Here is a 20,634-nt window from a genome sequence, read left to right on the forward strand (position 1 = left end):
TAGGGTTTGGTCAGCATCTGGACTCATTACATTGTCTTTCTCAGGGTTTGGTCAGCATCTTGACACTTTACCTCATGTGCTACATCTTCTGTCTCTTTCACAGCTAGAAGAGTTTGGAAGAACTACCTGCCGGCTATCAATGGAGTTGTCTTTCTGGTTGACTGTGCCGACCACGACCGCCTTACAGAATCCAAGATCGAACTTGATGTAGGTCACTTCCACTGCTCACAATGTGTCTAATTTATGAAGATTCATTGTGAAAAATGCATACACAAAACCCACGCCGTTGAGGCAGCCCAGTTGAGGCAGCCCAGCTGAGGCAGCCCAGTTGAGGCAGCCCAGTTGGGCAGCCCAGTTGAGGCAGCCCCAGTTGAGGCAGCCCAGTTGAGGCAGCCCAGTTGAGGCAGCCCAGTTGAGGCAGCCCAGTTGAGGCAGCCCAGCTGAGGCAGCCCAGCTGAGGCAGCCCAGTTGAGGCAGCCCAGAGGCAGCCCAGTTGAGGCAGCCCAGTTGAGGCAGCCCAGTTGAGGCAGCCCAGCTGAGGCAGCCCAGCTGGGAGGCAGCCCAGTTGAGGCAGCCCAGCTGAGGCAGCCCAGTTGAGGCAGCCCAGTTGAGGCAGGTTTACACCAGGGCCCACAACAAACATTCTCACGTCCCCTCTGTCTCATTACTCAACCTCTTTCCTGTGTGTGTGGTGTGTGTGTGTGTGTGTGTGTGTGTGTGTGTGTGTGTGTGTGTGTGTGTGTGTGTGTGTGTGTGTGTGTGTGTGTGTGTGTGTGTGTGTGTGTGTGTGTGTGTGTGTGTGTGTGTGTGTTCAGGCCCTGTTAGCAGATGAGACCATCCCTCTCTGTGCCTGTGCTGGTCCTGGGTAACAAGATAGACTGTCCTGAAGCCATCAGTGAAGGGGGACTGAGGCAGGCCTTCGTTCTCGATGGACAATGCACTGGAAAGGTAAGGCATAGAGATAGATGTAGCCTGTGGAATTTTGTATCATTATTATTATATAATTATTATTATTGTATCATTATTATTATTATTGCCATTATCTTTTTTTTTTTAAAGTCCATTTCAGATGAGGTATAACACAACTAACGTGTGTGTGTGTGTGTGTGTGTGTGTGTGTGTGTGTGTGTGTGTGTGTGTGTGTGTGTGTGTGTGTGTGTGTGTGTGTGTGTGTGTGTGTGTGTGTGTGTGTGTGTGTGTGTGTCTGAAACATGTGTATGGCAGTATTCATGTTTAGACATGCTATAAAAATGCTATTGGTACTCCAGTCTATTTTCACCTCATTTATCACCTGATTTTACTTAACAAAAGCTTCATCTCAATAGGTTATCCAGGTACAGTTGCCCTTCGGAAGGTATTCATACCACCACACTTCCACTGAGCCTTTCCTCATCAAGCTACACACAATACCATATAATGACAAAAGCAAAAACAGGTTTTTAGAAATTTGGCCAAATGAATTACAAGCTTGGCACACCTGTATTTGGGGAGTTTCTCCCATTCTTCTCTGAAGATCCTCTCAAGCTCTGTCAGGGTGGATGGAGAGTGTGGCTGCACAGTTATTTTCAGGTCTCTCCAGAGATGTTTGATCGGGTTCAAGTCTGGGCTCTGGCTGGGCCACTCAAGGACATTCAGAGCCTTGTCCTGAAGCCACTCATGCGTTGTCTTGGCTGTGTGTTTAGCATCTTGTCCTGTTGGAAGGACCCCAGTCTGAGGTCCTGAACAGGTTTTCATCAAGGATCTCTCTCTGCTTTGCTACGCCCATCTTCCTGTCCTGACTAGTCAATCTAGTTCCTGCCGCTCGTTGAAAATCATCCCCACAACATGATGCTGCCACCACCATGCTTCACCGTTTGGGATGGTGCTAGATTTCCCTCCAGATGTGATGCTTGGCATTCAGGCCAAAGAGTTCAATCTTGGTTTCATTAGACAGAGAATTTTGTTTCCCATGGTCAGTCTCTTTAGGGCCTTTGGGCAAACCTGGCCGGCTGTCATGTGCCTCTTTACTGAGGAGGGCATCCTTCTGGCCACTCTTCCATAAAAACCTGATTGGTGGAGTGCTGCAGAGATGGTTGTCCTTCTGAAGTTCTCCACTTCCACAGAGGAACTCTGAGCTCTGTCCAGAGTGACTTCATTGGGTTCTTGGTCACCTCCCCTGACAAAGTCCCTTCCCCCTGATTGGTCAGTTTTGCCAGGCGGCCAGCTCTGGGAAGAATCTTGTGGTTCCAAACTTCTTCCATTTACGAATGATGGTGGCCATTGTGTTCTTTGGGGACCTTCAATGCTGTTGTAGACATTTTTTGGTACCCTTCCCCAGATCTGTGCCTCGACACAATCCTGTCTCGGAGCTCTACAGACAATTCCTTCGACCTCATGGCTTGGTTTTTGCCTGACATGCACTGTCAACTGTGGACCCTATATAGACAGGTGTGTGTCTTTTTCCAAATCAATTGAATTTACCACAGGTGGACTCAACCAAGTTGTTGAAACATCTCAAGCGGATGATCACGGAAACAGGATGCACCTGAGCTCAATTTCAAGTCTCATAACAAAGGGTCTGAATACTTATGGAAATAAGTTTAATTAATTATTTTTATATACATTTGCAAAAATGTTTTTAACTGTTGTTTGCTTTATTATGCATTGTTGTGTGTATTTTTAAATTATTTTTAATTTCTACCTTTATTTAACCAGGTAGGCTAGTTGAGAACACCTTTATTTAACAGGTAGGCTAGTTGAGAACACTTATTTAACCAGGTAGGCTAGTTGAGAACACCTTTATTTAACTATGTGGTATTAGTTTGGAGAACACTCTTTATTTAAATCCAGGTAGGCTAGTTGAGAACACCTTTATTTGAATCTCAGTAGGGCTAGTTGAGAATACCTTTATTTGGTCTGTAGCTAGCTGAGAACACCTTTATTTAACCAGGCAGGCTAGTTGAGAACACCTTTATTTAACCAGGCAGGCTAGTTGAGGAACACCTTGCCGAATCAGGAAGAGTTGAGAACAAAGTTCATTTGCAAATCTGTGACCTGGCTAGATAAAGCTTGAAAGCAATTTGACACATCAAACACAGAGTTACACATGGAATAAACAAAACATACAGTCAATAATACAGTAGAACAAAAAGAAAACAAAAAAGTCTATATACAGTGAGTGCAAATGAGGTAAGATAAGGAAATAAATAGGCGAAGTAATTACAATATAGCAATTAAACACTGGAACGGTAGATCGGCAGAAGATGAATGTGCAGGTAGAGATGGATTGATGAGGAAAACAAATAATTGAATACATTTTAGAATAAGACTGTAACCTAACAATGTGGAAAAAGTCAAGGGGTCTGAATAGTTTCTGAATGCACTGTATGGCACAAGTGGGTAAAACATTCTTATTCTTCTTTTTTTAAAAACCTTAAGTGTGTGTACATTACGATATTTAGACTTGGGATAATGTTTTTCAGCAGAAAAAAAGGTGAAGTTGCTGAGTGGTCTTTTATAACAGTTGTTCTCCTCCAGGGTAAAGTGTTGCTGGAGGGGTTTTTATAACAGCCTGTTCCTGTTGTTCTTCTCCAGGGTAACGTGTTGCTGGAGGGGTCTTTTATAACAGTGTTGCTGGGTAACGTTTGCTGGATCTCTGTCTTTTATAACAGCTCGTTCCTGTTGTTTTCCAGGGCTGTTGCTGGGAGGGTCTTATAACAGCTTGTTCCTGTTGTTCTTCTCCAGGGTAACGTGTTGCTGGACTGGTCTTTTATAACAGCTCGTTCCTGTTGTTCTTCTCCAGGGTAGCGTGTCGGTGAAGGAGCTGCAGGCACGACCTCTGGAGATTTTCATGTGCAGTGTCCTGAAGAAGCAGGGCTATGGAGATGGCTTCAGTGGCTGGCACAATACATCGACTGACATCTAGGCAGCACTTCTTTTACTAAACGGACTCCCATTTTTCTGGGGGGGAATGAAGAAGATAAGCTATCAAATGAAATGGCCCATATCGTCCACCCCCCCTCCCTCCCCCTCCCCCATGTGGAAAGATGTGAAGCTCCCAATAATCAGCTTTCTGATTGAGTACATCTGTCAATTTCAGCATTAATTGGTCCGTTTTAAAGGTTTCTATCTATGCAAACTTTTAAAAGTGGTTCATGGTCACAAGATTCAAGATGGGTTTTGCGTGTAATACTAATAAGTCCATTAGTTAAGTATAACGTCGACCCCGTTCTCTGGCGTGTAAATTAGAGTATCCGGTTCTACCCCAACAGATTTGATCATAGCTGCAATTCAAGCTACAGTATACGGAAGATGACCTGTACCAATGTAGAACCTTTATAAGGTATACTGTGAACTTTTACAATTATTTCTGAAACATGAAGGACCAAGTAGTTTTTAAATGAAATAGATTATAAATGATAAGGATATTTATGTGAATGGTGGCGGTACAAATGCTTGTACATAGCAGTCCTACCTAGAATAAGATGTTCTTATCACTAAGAGGACATGAAAGAGGATAGATAGACTGAGCAGGAATATCCCAACAGACCCAAGTTCCAATCGCATCGAATAGAAGGTCATCTAAAGTTTAGGGGCGGAGTCCATTTTGACCTGATTCTGTTTCTATACATGGCGTGTATATCCCAAATGGCAGCATATTGACTATATAGTGCACTACTTCAGAGAACCCATACTTTCTATGCCCCCACCCTGGTCACAAGTAGTGCACTAAATAGGGAATAGGGTGCCAACCCTGGTCAAAAGTAGTGCACTAAATAGGAATAGGGTTGACATTTGGTACGCGTCCCGGGGTGTGAGATCAATTGTAATTGTCCACGCAGCTATTGCCTTCAATGCACTCAGCCAAAGACGTATGCAAACTATTTTGCTAGTGACTTTGGGATGTTTACATAAAATAGACCTGGGGGGGGTTGTAGTAGTGATGTAATGTTTGTCCTACTACAGTTTAATGAATGAATGGCTATAGTGCCATGATATGCAGGTACATTGTAACAGGCCACAACAAGAGACCGCCATTGCCATCATTCCATGGTATGCAGCAATAAAGCGGAATGACCATCAGTGGCCACTGCAATGCTAATCTTAACAAAAAGGCTATGCTACTCTACTAACACAGCTCTGGCAGAGGTTTTGTTGAAAAATATAGATATTGGTCCCTTTTCAATCAAGTCTGGTTTAAAAATACATATATTGGTCCTTTTTCAATCAAGTCTGGTTTAAAAATAGATATTTGGGCCCTATTCGATCAAGGCTGGTTTAAAAAAGAAATCCCACTTGCATGCTTTGAGTGACGTACTACTCAAGGAAACACCAGATAGCCTGGGCACCAGTTTGAATAGGGCTCTTGGTCCATGCCCTGTCCTGTTCGCTGACCTGGGTCGTGTTCATTAGGCACCAAACGGATGAAAATGGACTGAAACGGCACTTGGACAATGGAAACAATCATTTTCGTTTTCAGTTGCAAAATGTTTTAAAATGTTTTCCGTTGCAGGCCCTAAAATGAACACGTCCCAGATATTTCTAGTAGAGGTCGACTGATTATGATTTTTCAGTGCCGATACCGATTATTGGAGGACCAAAAAAGCCGAAACCGATTAATCGGCCGATTTTTTTTTTTCTTGGTTTATTTGTAGTAATGATAATTACAACAATACTGAATGAACAATTATTTTGACTTAATATAATACATCAATAAAATCAATTTAGCCTCAACTAAATAATGAAACATGTTCAATTTGGTTTAAATAATGCAAAAACAAAGTGTTGGAGAAGAAAGTAAAAGTGCAATATGTGCCATGTAAGAAAGCTAACATTTAAGTTCCTTGCTCAGAACATGAGAACATATGAAAGCTGGTGGTTCCTTTTAACATGAGTCTTCAATATTCCCAGGTAAGAAGTTTTAGGTTGTAGTTTTTATAGTATTTATACGACTATTTCTCTCTCTACCATTTGTATTTCATTCACCTTTGACTATTGGATGTTCTTATAGGCACTTTAGAATTGCCAGTGTAACAGTATAGCTTCCGTCCCTCTCCTCGCTCCTCCCTGGGATCGAACCAGCAACACAACGACAACAGCCACCCTCGAAGCAGCGTTACCCATGCAGAGCAAGGGGAACAACTACTAGAAGGCTCAGAGTGAGTGACGTTTGAAATGCTATTAGTGCGCGCTAACTACCTAGCCTTTTCACATCGGTAACACCAGCCTAATCTCGGGAGTTGATAGGCTTGAAGTCATTAACAGCGCAATGCTTGACGCACAATGAAGAGCTGCTGGCAAAACGCACAAATATGCCTACCACCGCTCAGTCAGATACTTGTATGCTTGTATGCTCAGTCAGATTATATGCAACACAGGATACGCTAGATAATATCTAGTAATATCATGAACCATGTGTAGTTAACTTGTGATTGATTGTTTTTTATAAGATAAGTTTAATGCTAGCTAGCAACTTACCTTGGCTTACTGCATTCGCGTAATAGGCTCATTGTGGAGTGCAACGAGAGAAAGGCAGGTCGTTATTGCGTTGGACTAGTTAACTGTAAGGTTGCAAGATTGATCCCCGAGCTGACAGGTGAGAATCTGTCGTTCTGCCCCTGAACAAGGCAGTTAACTCACCGTTTCTAGGCCGTCATTGAAAGTAAGAATGTGTTCTTAACTGACTTGCCTAGTTAAATAAACGTATAATTAATTTTATAAAATGTTTTTTTTTTTTTTATCTGCAAATCGGCGCCCCAAAATACCGATTTTCATAAAAATCTGAAACTTGAAATCGGCCTAATTAATCGCCCATTCCGATTAATCGGTTGACCTCTAATTTCTAGGCCTACTGGTAAATCTTCTTTGTCATTCTAAGCCTCTGTCATTTGCAACATTTCTTATTATCTTGATGTCAATTTAATTTGAATCTGAAATGGCCATCACTGACATATTTTAGTTGATTATTATTTATTATCAGAATGAACTAATGGGAACCGGTACTTCCAGCCACGTAGGCTAATACTGCCTTATAGTTTAAATAGAGGGAGTGTTTCGGCAGTCTGATTCAGCCTTTTGGTGATCTATTTGTCACATTTCCTGTCTGCTGTGTTGGTCATTTATTGAAATGATTTATGATGTCCATGATGTGAAGTATTGGCTTTGTGATTCAGACAAATCTATGGTTGAAATGCTGCAGGTACTTCTTGACTATCAGTACAATGATATGAGAGTACGTCTGTAGCTCTGAATCTCTGGGAATTAACAGCCTTTATATCAGCCAGCCTTGGGCTCAGTTCCATTTCAATTCAGGAACTAAACTGATATTCACATTTATTCTCAAAGCTTTTTTAATGAGGAACAATTTAATTGGAGTTTCCGTTTCCTACCTGAATTGAAATGAAACTGACCCCAACGCTGTATATCAGTATTTAACTATTGAGTACCATTAACATTTCTGTATTCATTGTAAATAATGTAAAATGGAGATGGTCTCTTTCTTTGTACAATTCATTATCCTGGAGCTGACAAAACACGCAGGTTTGTAATCCCAAATAACACCCTATTACCTACATAGTGCACTACTTTTGACCAAAGCCCTATTTGACCCTGGTCCAATGTAGTGCACTATAAAGTATAGGTTGCCATTTGGCACATAGACATTATTACTGGATGTACTTATGATAACTCGGATCATTTTAACGTGAGAAATTCCATAAATATTTTTAACAATCATTCCTCACTTGTCATGTTTTGTTCTAAGGCTGTAAAGATTAAATTGCAAATGCTACACATCCACACTTCTAATCTACGTGTGATAATAAAGTATGTTTGAGATGAGCAGTATTTGCAAATACTGTATAACTGAGCCATTAACTCTAAATATAATCTTCGGTACAGGGCTGTTATCATGCAACTTCCAAAGAGTGCATCATAGCATATCTCTACCCTCTCCTTTAGGTTTATATCAGAGTATTGTTGATGTAGCTCTGTCTCCTTTATGTTTATATCAGAGTATTGGTGCTGTAGCTCAGCCTCCTTTAGGTTTTATTATTGTTGAGTATTGTTGTTGATGTAGCTCAGTCTCCTTTAGGTTTTATTATTGTTGAGTATTGTTGTTGATGTAGCTCAGTCTCCTTTAGGTTTTATTATTGTTGAGTATTGTTGTTGATGTAGCTCAGTCTCCTTTAGGTTTATATCAGAGTATTGTTGGTGATGTAGCTCAGTCTCCTTTAGGTTTTATATTGTTGAGTATTGTTGGTGATGTAGCTCAGCCTCCTTTAGGTTTTATTATTGTTGAGTATTGTTGGTGATGTAGCTCAGTCTCCTTTAGGTTTTATTATTGTTGAGTATTGTTGGTGATGTAGCTCAGTCTCCTTTAGGTTTATATCAGAGTATTGTTGGTGATGTAGCTCAGCCTCCTTTAGGTTTATATCAGAGTATTGTTGGTGATGTAGCTCGGTCTCCTTTAGGTTTATATCAGAGTATTGTTGGTGATGTAGCTCAGCCTCCTTTAGGTTTTATTATTGTTGAGTATTGTTGTTGATGTAGCGCAGTCTCCTTTAGGTTTATATCAGAGTATTGTTGGTGATGTAGCTCAGCCTCCTTTAGGTTTTATTATTGTTGAGTATTGTTGTTGATGTAGCTCAGCCTCCTTTAGGTTTATATCAGAGTATTGTTGGTGATGTAGCTCAGCCTCCTTTTAGGTTTTATTATTGTTGAGTATTGTTGTTGATGTAGCTCAGCCTCCTTTAGGTTTATATCAGAGTATTGTTGTTGATGTAGCTCAGCCTCCTTTAGGTTTATATCAGAGTATTGTTGGTGATGTAGCTCAGCCTCCTTTAGGTTTATATCAGAGTATTGTTGGTGATGTAGCTCAGCCTCCTTTAGGTTTTATTATTGTTGAGTATTGTTGTTGATGTAGCTCAGCCTCCTTTAGGTTTTATTATTGTTGAGTATTGTTGGTGATGTAGCTCAGTCTCCTTTAGGTTTTATTATTGTTGAGTATTGTTGGTGATGTAGCTCAGTCTCCTTTAGGTTTTATTATTGTTGAGTATTGTTGTTGATGTAGCTCAGTCTCCTTTAGGTTTTATTATTGTTGAGTATTGTTGTTGATGTAGCTCAGTCTCCTTTAGGTTTTATTATTGTTGAGTATTGTTGTTGATGTAGCTCAGTCTCCTTTAGGTTTTATTATTGTTGAGTATTGTTGTTGATGTAGCTCAGCCTCCTTTAGGTTTTATTATTGTTGAGTATTGTTGTTGATGTAGCTCAGCCTCCTTTAGGTTTTATTATTGTTGAGTATTGTTGTTGATGTAGCTCAGCCTCCTTTAGGTATTATATCAGAGTATTGTTGGTGATGTAGCTCAGTCTCCTTTAGGTTTATATCAGAGTATTGTTGGTGATGTAGCTCGGTCTCCTTTAGGTTTATATCAGAGTATTGTTGTTGATGTAGCTCAGCCTCCTTTAGGTATTATATCAGAGTATTGTTGGTGCTGTAGCTCAGCCTCCTTTATGTTTATATCAGAGTATTGTTGGTGATGTAGCTCAGCCTCCTTTAGGTTTTATTATTGTTGAGTATTGTTGTTGATGTAGCGCAGTCTCCTTTAGGTTTATATCAGAGTATTGTTGGTGATGTAGCTCAGCCTCCTTTATGTTTATATCAGAGTATTGTTGGTGATGTAGCTCAGCCTCCTTTAGGTTTTATTATTGTTGAGTATTGTTGTTGATGTAGCTCAGTCTCCTTTAGGTTTTATTATTGTTGAGTATTGTTGGTGATGTAGCTCAGCCTCCTTTATGTTTATATCAGAGTATTGTTGGTGATGTAGCTCAGTCTCCTTTAGGTTTATCAGAGTATTGTTGATGTAGCTCAGTCTCCTTTAGGTTTTATATCACAGTATTGTTGGTGATGTAGCTCGGTCTCCTTTATGTTTATATCAGAGTATTGTTGGTATCTCGGTCTTTAGGTTTTATATCAGAGTATTGTTGGTGATGTAGCTTGGTCTCCTTTAGGTTTATATCAGAGTATTGTTGGTGATGTAGCTTGGTCTCCTTTATGTTTATATCAGAGTATTGTTGGTGATGTAGCTTGGTCTCCTTTATGTTTATATCAGAGTATTGTTGGTGATGTAGCTCGGTCTCCTTTAGGTTTATATCAGAGTATTGTTGGTGATGTAGCTTGGTCTCCTTTATGTTTATATCAGAGTATTGTTGGTGCTGTAGCTCGGTCTCCTTTAGGTTTATATCAGAGTATTGTTGGTGATGTAGCTCAGTCTCCTTTAGGTTTATATCAGAGTATTGTTGGTGATGTAGCTCGGTCTCCTTTAGGTTTATATCAGAGTATTGGTGCTGTAGCTCGGTCTCCTTTAGGTTTATATCAGAGTATTGTTGGTGATGTAGCTCAGAGAATGAGTCCCAAATGGCACCCTATTCTTTATAAAGTGAACCCTATTGACCCTGGTCAAAAGTAGTGGACCATAAAGGTAATAGGGTGGCCATTTGGGATGCAGACAAAGGTGGCAAATGGCACTTTGAGCCTGTAGGCGTACATTATTGATCTGCTTCCAGAGTGGTGTCCTCTTCTGCCTGTCGCGCCACAAGGACAACAGTGGTGTCCTCTTCTGCCTGTCACAAGGACAACAGTGGTGTCCTCTTCTGCCTGTCACAAGGAAAACAGTGGTGTCCTCTTCTGCCTGTCACAAGGACAACAGTGGTGTCCTCTTCTGTCTGTCACAAGGACAACAGTGGTGTCCTCTTCTGCTTGTCGCGCCACAAGGACAACAGGGTCGGGACCACTGAGCTAGGGTCGGGACCACTGAGCTAGGGTCGGGACCACTGAGCTAGGTCGCGACCACTGAGCTAGGGTCGATACTGTTGAGAGTGCAGTTTCATTTCCTGACGTCGGAGGCAGTTTAGGACCAATGAAATGAAAACCTGTCTCCACGTTCAGCTCTGACATAAACGTCCATTTTAGGTGACAGGGACTTGGCAATAAAGGATCCTTTAATTGTCCATGTATGTTGAGTTTGTTTTTACACTCTCCATTGTCAGTCATTTTGTGGATCACATACAAGTACACATCACTATATTTCTAACTATTCAACAGAAGTCACGTCACAAAGGATTCAGAGATTTTACCTCCCAAATCTTACAAAAATTGCAGGAGAGATGCTATTTGTAAAGTAGTACTGAAAATGCAAGAGGTTTTGGGGCCCAATGCCTTTAATAGTAAAGTGCTCAGCCTAGGAGAAGTACATTCATGTTCACTATAACGTGCAATATACTAAAAACAACTGAAGTGATGGAATAATAATGGCAACAATATACTCGTGAGAAAACAATCTAACGGTGAGATTTCAAGTATACACACAGAACTTCAAGTAGCATACACGTTGTTTTATAAACACCAAAATAAAGACTGAGAATAGAACATCGACTGACACATTCTTTGAAGTGATTTACAGACTTCCCATAGGATAAGGTAGTGTCTGCATTCCAAATGGAATACCATTCCCTATATAGTACACTACTTTGGACCAGAGAGTCTGTATGAGCCCTGGATAGAAAGTAGTGCACTATATAGGGCATAGAGGGCCATTTGGGATGTTACCCTTGGTGGTGTAGGTTGACGGGACAAGTAATATACATTCTACAAGTTTTGAGTTGAAATAACACAAAAAGAAACAAAGTTCCCAAAGCAGTTTCATAAGAGATATTAGTAGTTCTTGTGTCTATGTTAATCGATATATATATATAGTTTTTAAAGGTTTATAGACCGCAGAGAGCCGTGTACATCAGTTATACCTTTTAGCAATAAAGTAGCACAAAAGCCTTCCTTGAATAACAAGCCTGTTTCTCAGTCCTGTATTCACCCCCATAATGCACGAAACACGGTCATTTTCACAAATGATCCAATGAGCAACGTTACTTTGACGACATTCACGTCAAAAGAGAACCGAGAAATATGCTTCGCTAAGAAACGTTTAAGAGAAAAATAATAATTTCTCTCAGTAGTGGAATCACCTCCTAAAAGAGAGGCTTGCATCCCAAGTGGCTCCCTAATCCATGTATAGTGCACGACTTCAGACCAGAGCTTTACAGGCCCTGATAAAAAGCTGTACACTATAAAAGGGAACAGTGTACCATTTGGGTTATAACCAGAGTAGTCTAGTCTCGTTGTCCTGCTTCATAGATCATAGCTACAGGATTTATATACGCATCTCTGATTTTGACAACACAACCAGGTAAATATTGACCCCTTTTCCACTGTCTCAGGTCTCAATCCGTTCCATTTTTAGCAGATCTGCGATTTCAATATTCAAGCAATTGTTCACAATGGAACATAAATGTATGACACTAGATGCATTTCTGACAGTAACATTTGATGGCCAGATTATCAGATGATAGTTCTCTACGGTGAAACAGAACACTCCCTTGCTTACAAAACAGAAAAGAATGAAGCAATAATTCACATATTTAAGACAAAAACTAGCAATCTCACCACTGTACCCCCCTCACACCTCCCACTCCCCAGATCAACGACAATAGAGACAGAATCCCATGCCCCGAAATCCCCAAATCTTTTGCTGTTAGGAGACAAAGATGCTTGCATCCCCAATGACACCCTATTCCCTATATAGTGCACTACTTTTGACAGACCCCCTATGGGTGTCCCTATGAGACCTGGTCAAAAGTAGTGCACTACATAGGGAATAGGGTGCCATTTGGGACGCAAGCCTCAGCCATCATCCCTGTAGTTGTAGGCCAGTGGATCCATCCTGACCAGGTTCTCCGTTTGGGTTCAGTTTCTACCAGATGTATCCTCCGTCGTCTGCCTCCCCCTCTTCCTCTTCCTCCTCCTCCTCTTCTCCGTTCTCCTCCTTCTCTTCCTCATCCTCCCATCCCACGCCACTCCCAAAATCTCCGGAATATCCCAGCAGTTCATCTGGAGCGAGGGATGAAATTGAAAAGAGTATTTCTCAGTTAACAATTCCTATGATTTTATGTGAGAAAATACATCAGGTAACATACAGTAGGATGTTTGTAGGTAGTTAATACTGGTACATATTGCAGTCTCTCCTTGTCCATATACTGCTTTCAGGCTAAGGAAAGAAATGTGTATTTTATATTTCAAATGAACTATCCCTTTAATACTGCTGAAATTCAAACAGACCACACTGTGTCGCCGTGGCCATCCCACTGCTCTGGACTGTTCAGTACAGTGAGATGTCCACACAGTGCATTTGTTTCAATCCTGGTCTTATTATAAAACAAAAAGCCATTTTGTTTTAGTCCTAAACAGCCCTACGGCCCTATACAGCCCTACGGTCCTATACAGCCCTACGGCCCTATACAGCCCTACGGCCCTATACAGCCCTACGGCCCTATACAGCCCTACGGCCCTATACAGACCTGTGGTCCAATACAGCCCTACGGCCCTATACAGCCCTACGGTCCTATACAGCCCTATACAGCCCTACGGTTCTATACAGCCCTATACAGCCCTACGGTCCTATACAGCCCTACAGTTCTATAACAGCCCCTACGGCCCTCTACAGCCATACGGTCCTATACAGCCCTATACAGCTCAATACAGTCCTACTGCCCAATACAGTCCTACAGCCTTATACCCCTATATAGCCCTATACAGTCATACAGCCCTATAGCCCTATACAGCTCTAAACTCATATACAGCCCTAAACCCCTATACAGCTCTAAACCCCTATACAGTCATACAGCCATAAACCCCTATAGCCCTAAACCCCTATACAGCTCTAAACCCCTACACAGCCCTATACAGTCATACAGCCCTAAACCCCTATACAGCCCTAAACCCCTATACAGCTCTAAACCCCTATACAGCCCTATACAGTCATACAGCCCTAAACCCCTATACAGCCCTATAGCCCTAAACCCCTATACAGCTCTAAACCCCTATACAGCCCTATACAGTCATACAGCCCTAAACCCCTATAGCCCTAAACCCCTATACAGCCCTATACAGTCATACAGACCTAAACCCTATAACCCTAAACCCCTATAGCCCTAAACCCCTATGCAGCCCTATAGCCCTAAACCCCTATACAGCCTTAACCCCTATATAGCCCTAAACCCCTATAGCCCTAAACCCCTATAGCCCTAAACCCCTATAGCCCTAAACCCCTATAGCCCTAAACCCCTATAGCCAGAACCCCTATAGCCCTAAACCCCTATAGCCCTAAACCCCTATAGCCGTAAACCCCTATAGCCCTAAACCCCTATAGCCCTAAACCCCTATGCAGCCCTATAGCCCTAAACCCCTATACAGCCTTAACCCCTATATAGCCCTAAACCACTATAGCCCTAAACCCCTATAGCCCTAAACACCTATAGCCCTAAACCCCTATAGCCGGAAACCCCTATAGCCCTAAACCCCTATACAGCCCTATAGCCCTAAATCCCTATACAGTCATACAGCCCTAAACCCCTATACAGCCCTATAGCCCTAAACCCCTATACAGCCCTAAACCCCTATACAGCCCTAAACCCCTATACAGCCCTATACCCCTATACAGTCATACAGCCCTATATAGCCCTAAACCCCTATATAGCCCTAAACCCCTATATAGCCCTAAACCTCTATATTTACATTTAAGTCATTTAGCAGACGCTCTTATCCAGAGCGACTTACAAATAGCCCTAAACCCCTATATAGCCCTAAACCCCTATACAGTCATACAGCCCTAAACCCCTATACAGCCCTAAACCCCTATACAGCCCTATAGCCCTAAACCCCTATACAGCCCTAAACCCCTATACAGCCCTATAGCCCTAAACCCCTATACAGCCCTAAACCCCTATACAGCCCTATAGCCCTAAACCCCTATAGCCCTAAACCCCTACAGCCCTAAACCCCTATACAGCCCTATACCCCTAAACCCCTATACAGTCATACAGCCCCAAACCACTATACAGCCCTATATAGCACTATACCCCTATACAGCACTATACCCCTATACAGCCCATAATACTGATTGTTATTATATAACCACCAATAAGTTATTCACTACAGCCCTATACCTCTATACAGCCCTACAGCCCTATACCTCTATACAGCCCTATACCTCTATACAGCCCTACAGCCCTATACCTCTATACAGCCCTACAGCCCTATACCTCTATACAGCCCTATACCTCTATACAGCCCTACACCTCTATACAGCCCTATACCTCTATACAGCCCTATACCTCTATACAGCCCTACAGCCCTATACCTCTATACAGCCCTATACCTCTATACAGCCCTACAGCCCTATACCTCTATACAACCCTATACCTCTATACAGCCCTACAGCCCTATACCTCTATACAGCCCTACACCTCTATACAGCCCTACAGCCTGTAATACTAAAACAATTGTACATGAGAGGGCGTGCAAAACAACTTTTTTAGCACAGCTGTGCTGCGGTCATAGTTAGGAGGCGAAGCAAAGTGCTGTAAGTAGAGGGAGTACAGGGCTTAGCATGTCTCTCAAGAGGCTAAAAACAGATTTCTGCTTGAATAGTCGAGTAATTGATTTACGGGAGGAGGATTGCTTTAAAGCAGTATTCAAATGCATAGGATGTAGTGATCCCCAATACAGTAGCCATATCTAAGGAAAAACAAAAGTTCCAAAGGCTGGGCCTAATATAGTGTATAAGAGCTCACACAATAAGTTTCGTAGTGATTCAGTGATGATCGTAGTGATGTAAAGAATATTTGCTGCTCTGTGGTGTGTAACGAGGAGCAACCAGACGCTGCTGGTCTGTGGTGTGTAATGAGGAGCAACCAGACGCTGCTGGTCTGTAGTGTGTAATGAGGAGCAACCAGATGCTGCTGGTCTGTGGTGTGTAATGAGGAGCAACCAGATGCTGCTGGTCTGTGGTGTGTAATGAGGAGCAACCAGATGCTGCTGGTCTGTGGTGTGTAATGAGGAGCAACCAGACGCTGCTGGTCTGTGGTGTGTAATGAGGAGCAACCAGATGCTGCTGGTCTGTGGTGTGTAATGAGGAGCAACCAGACGCTGCTGGTCTGTGGTGTATAATGAGGAGCAACCAGACGCTGCTGGTCTGTGGTGTGTAATGAGGAGCAACCAGACGCTGCTGGTCTGTGGTGTGTAATGAGGAGCAACCAGACGCTGCTGGTCTGTAGTGTGTAATGAGGAGCAACCAGACGCTGTACTTGACACACATATGAAACTACTTATTCCAGTTACTAATAAGCACCAGTTAAGAAAATGATGGTAAAAACTGTTAAATCTCCTTGGATTGATGAGGAATTTAAAAATGGTATGGTTGAGAGGGATGAGGCAAAATGTATGGCACATAAGTCTAGCAGCCCAACTGATTGGCTAAAGGTACTGCAAATTAAGAAATCATGTAACTAAACTAAATAAAAAAATAAACTACACTATGAAACAAAAATAAATGATATAAAGAATGATAGTAAAAAGCTTTGGAGCACCTTAAATTAACATTTGTGAAACAAAGGCAAACTCGGCTCCATCATGAATCAGATGGCTCATTCTTCACAAAACTCACTGATATCGCCAACTACTTTAAGGAATTTTTCATTGGTAACATTAGCAAATTTAGGTATGAGATGCCAGCAACAAACGCTGACACTACACATCCAAGTATATCTGGCCAAATGATGAAAGACAAGAATTGGACTTTTGAATTCCGTAAAGTGAGTGTGGAAGAGGTGAAAAAAATATTGATGTCTATCAACAATGACAAGCCACCGGGGTCTGACAATCTAGATGGGAAATGACTGAGGATAGTAGCAGACGATATTGCCACTCCTATTTGCCACATCTTCAATGTAAGCCTACTAGAAAGTGTGTGCCCTCAGGCCTGGAGGGAAGCAAAAATCATTCCGCTAACCAAGAAAAGTAAAGCCCACTTTACTGGCTCAAATAGCTGACCAATCAGCCTGTTACCAACCCTTAGTACACTCCTGGGAAAAAAATGCTGTTTGACCAGATACAATGCTATTTCACAGTGAACAAATTGACAACAGACTTTCAGCACGCTTATAGGAAAGGACATTCAACAAGCACAACACTTACACAAATGACTGATGATTGGCTGGGAAAAATTGATGATAAAAAGATTGTAGGTGTTGTTTTGTTAGACTTCAGTGCGGCTTTTGACATTAGTCTGCTGCTGCTGGAAAAACGTATGTGTTATGGCTTTACACCCTCTGCTATAATGTGGATAAAGAGTTACTTGTCCAACAGAACACAGAGGGTGTTCTTTAATGGAAGCCTCTCAAATATCATCCAGTTAGAATCAGGAATTCCCCAGGGTAGCTGTTTAGGCCCTTTACTTTTTTCAATCTTTACTAATGACCTGCTACTGGCTTTGAGTAAAGCCAGTGTGTCTATGTATGCGGATGACTCAACACTATGCACGTCAGCTACTACAGCGACAGAAATGACAGCAAAACTTAACAAAGAGCTGCAGTTTGGTCCAGAATGTGTGGCAAGGAATAAATTAGTCCTAAATATTTCCAAAACTAAAAGCGTCATGGTCAAAACATAATGATACAACAGTAGCTAAAATGGGGAGAAGTCTGTCCATAATAAAGAGCTCCTCTTAAGATTCTGACATTTCTTGTCCAAATATGTATATATTCTTAATTCCATTCCTTTACTTTCAATTTGTATGTATTGTTGTGAAATTGTTAGATATTACTTGTCAGATATTACTGCACTATTGGGAGCTAGAAACACATGCATTTCGCTGCACCCGCAATAACATCTGCTAAACATGTGTATGTGATCAATACAATTTTATCAACAAGGCAGGTCCTACAGGCCCTAGTTTCTACCTTCTTCACAACACTATCAACAAGGCAGGTCCTACAGGCCCTAGTTTCTACCTTCTTCACAACACTATCAACAAGGCAGGTCCTACAGGCCCTAGTTTCTACCTTCTTCACAACACTATCAACAAGGCAGGTCCTACAGGCCCTAGTTTCTACCTTCTTCACAACACTATCAACAAGGCAGGTCCTACAGGCCCTAGTTTCTACCTTCTTCACAACACTATCAACAAGGCAGGTCCTACAGGCCCTAGTTTCTACCTTCTTAACAACACTATCAACAAGGCAGGTCCTACAGGTCCTAGTTTCTACCTTCTTAACAACACTATCAACAAGGCAGGTCCTACAGGCCCTAGTTTCTACCTTCTTCACAACACTATCAACAAGGCAGGTCCTACAGGCCCTAGTTTCTACCTTCTTCACAACACTATCAACAAGGCAGGTCCTACAGGCCATAGTTTTGTCGCACCTGGACTACTGTTCAGCAGTGTGGTCAGGTGCCACAAAGAGAGACTTTGGAAAATTACTATTGTCTCAGAACAGGGCAGCACGGCTGGCCCTTAAAAGTACACGGAGAGCTAACATTAATGATATGCATGTAAATCTCTCCTGGTTCAAAGTGGAGGAGAGATTGACTTCATCACTACTTGTTTTTGAAAAAAGTGTTGACAAGCTGAATGAACCGAGCTGTCTGTTTAAAAAACTAGAACACAGCTCTGACACCCATGCATACCCCACAAGAAATGCCAGCAGAGGTCTCTTCACAGTCCCCAAGTCCAGAACAGACTATGGGAGGCACACAGTACTACATAGAGCCATGGCTACATGGAACTCTATTCCACATCAGGTAACTGATGCAAGCAGTAGAATCAGATTTTTAAAAAGCAGGTAAAAATACACCTTATGGAACAGCGGGGACTGTGAAGAGACACACACAAAGATACAGACACACGCACACGCTAGCACACGCACTCTACACACACGTACATTGTAGTATTGTTGTATGGTGGTATTACACATTTTGTATTGTAGATATGTAGTGGTGTGATAATGTTTTATGATGTACTGTTTTATATTATGTTTTATATGTAAGTGCTTTAATGTGTTTGGGCCCCAGGAAGAGTAGCTGTTGCCTTGGCAACAGCCAATGGGGATCCTTAATAAATACAAAAAGGGAGGGAAAGCATTTCCCTACACTACACTCTCAATAACATTTGCTCACCATGTGACCAATAAAATGTGATTTGAAAGTGAGAGAAGGTTGAAAAGACTGAGGGAGGTTTGAATCTATTGGAACTAGCAATAACAATGGAGAGGAAGACTGAGGGAGGTTTGAATCTATCAAAGCTAACAATAACTATGGAGAGGGTATGAAGAGGAAGACTGAGGGAGGTTTGAATCTATAGAAGCTAACAATAACAATGGAGAGGGTATGAAGAGGAAGACTGAGGTTTGAATCTATTGAAGCTAACAATAACAATGGAGAGGGTATGAAGAGGAAGACAGGGAGGTTTGAATCTATTGAAGCTAACAATAACAATGGAGAGGGTATGAAGAGGAAGACAGGGAGGTTTGAATCTATTGAAGCTAACAATAACAATGGAGAGGGTATGAAGAGGAAGACTGAGAGAGGTTTGAATCTATTGAAGCTAACAATAACAATGGAGAGGGTATGAAGAGGAAGACAGGGAGGTTTGAATCTATTGAAGCTAACAATAACAATGGAGAGGGTATGAAGAGGAAGACAGGGAGGTTTGAATCTATTGAAGCTAACAATAACAATGGAGAGGGTATGAAGAGGAAGACTGAGGGAGGTTTGAATCTATTGAAGCTAACGATAACAATGGAGAGGGTATGAAGAGGAAGACTGAGGGAGGTTTGAATCTATTGAAGCTAACAATAACAATGGAGAGGGTATGAAGAGGAAGACTGATGACAAGTTCAAACAGAGTGAGGCGGACGCCAGTTCCACTCCTGGAGGTAAAGGCGTAGATGGTGTTGTGAGGATCTCGGAGCCAGAGACTTGCATTGATGGACATGGTTATTGATAAAGACAAGTTTGGTCCAGTGGGAGTGAGAGCGGAACCAGGCCTTTTTGGCTGATTCACGGGTGGTTTCAGGTTGGGTGTAAAAGATGGTGGGCGCTGTTGAGCCGGTGAAGGTAACCCGAAGTGGACTGGTGATGTTTGTTTGTGTTTATTCAGATCATAGGGAGCAGGGCTCTCCGTGCGACGCAACTTGGGGAAAGACCTGTATCTTGCTTTACACTTAGTTACAGGGCACCATTAAAGGGAGGGGTTTCTGGGGTAGCGTTAGGTTTGGAGGTGGAACAATTGAAGTTGAAGATTCCTGGTGTTGGTGACGCTCGTCGTTTGGTGCGACGCAGACCCGGTGGTGAGCATGGTGCAACAGAGGAGTCACCGTCAGTCCTTTTGAGTTTTGAACACTGGAGGTTGGTGGCACCTTAATTGGGGAGGACGGGCTCGTGGTCATGGCTGGAGTGGAATAGCATCAAATACATTTGTTTCCATGTGTTTGATGCCATTCCATTAGCTCTGTTCCAGACATTATGAGCCGTTCTCCCCTCAGAAGCCTCCACTTGGTTTTGAGTCAGAGTCTCTACCCAACAAAGCCATGTTAGGATATATCAGGTCTCCTGTTAGAGCTTCTGTTCCGGATCCACTGCAGTGTTTCAGGTGCCACGTTTATGGCCATGTCACAGCGGTGTAAAGGACGGAGATTCCAAGATGTGGGAAGTGTGCAGGAGGGCAATGGGAAAGAGGATTGTGTCGTTTCGGTGGATAAAGTGGTGTG

The 20,634-nt window shown here is 42.2% G+C and overlaps 1 protein-coding gene and 1 pseudogene across 1 annotated transcript in view; one reads left to right on the forward strand and one right to left on the reverse strand.

Annotated features, from left to right (window-relative positions):
- Positions 1–4,580, forward strand: part of LOC124042225 — a 5,373-nt pseudogene extending 793 nt beyond the window's left edge.
- Positions 4,581–12,499: 7,919 nt separating this feature from the next.
- Positions 12,500–20,634, reverse strand: part of LOC124041083 (testican-2-like) — a gene marked incomplete at its 5' end in the record, with an annotated part of 38,935 nt that continues 30,800 nt past the window's right edge. Inside the window, 1 exon segment of the mRNA XM_046358244.1 lies at positions 12,500–12,919. Coding sequence (XP_046214200.1) covers positions 12,783–12,919 — 137 coding nt within the window.

This window comes from Oncorhynchus gorbuscha, linkage group LG08, assembly GCF_021184085.1.
Source record: "Oncorhynchus gorbuscha isolate QuinsamMale2020 ecotype Even-year linkage group LG08, OgorEven_v1.0, whole genome shotgun sequence".
NCBI classification, from domain to species: Eukaryota; Metazoa; Chordata; class Actinopteri; order Salmoniformes; family Salmonidae; genus Oncorhynchus; species Oncorhynchus gorbuscha.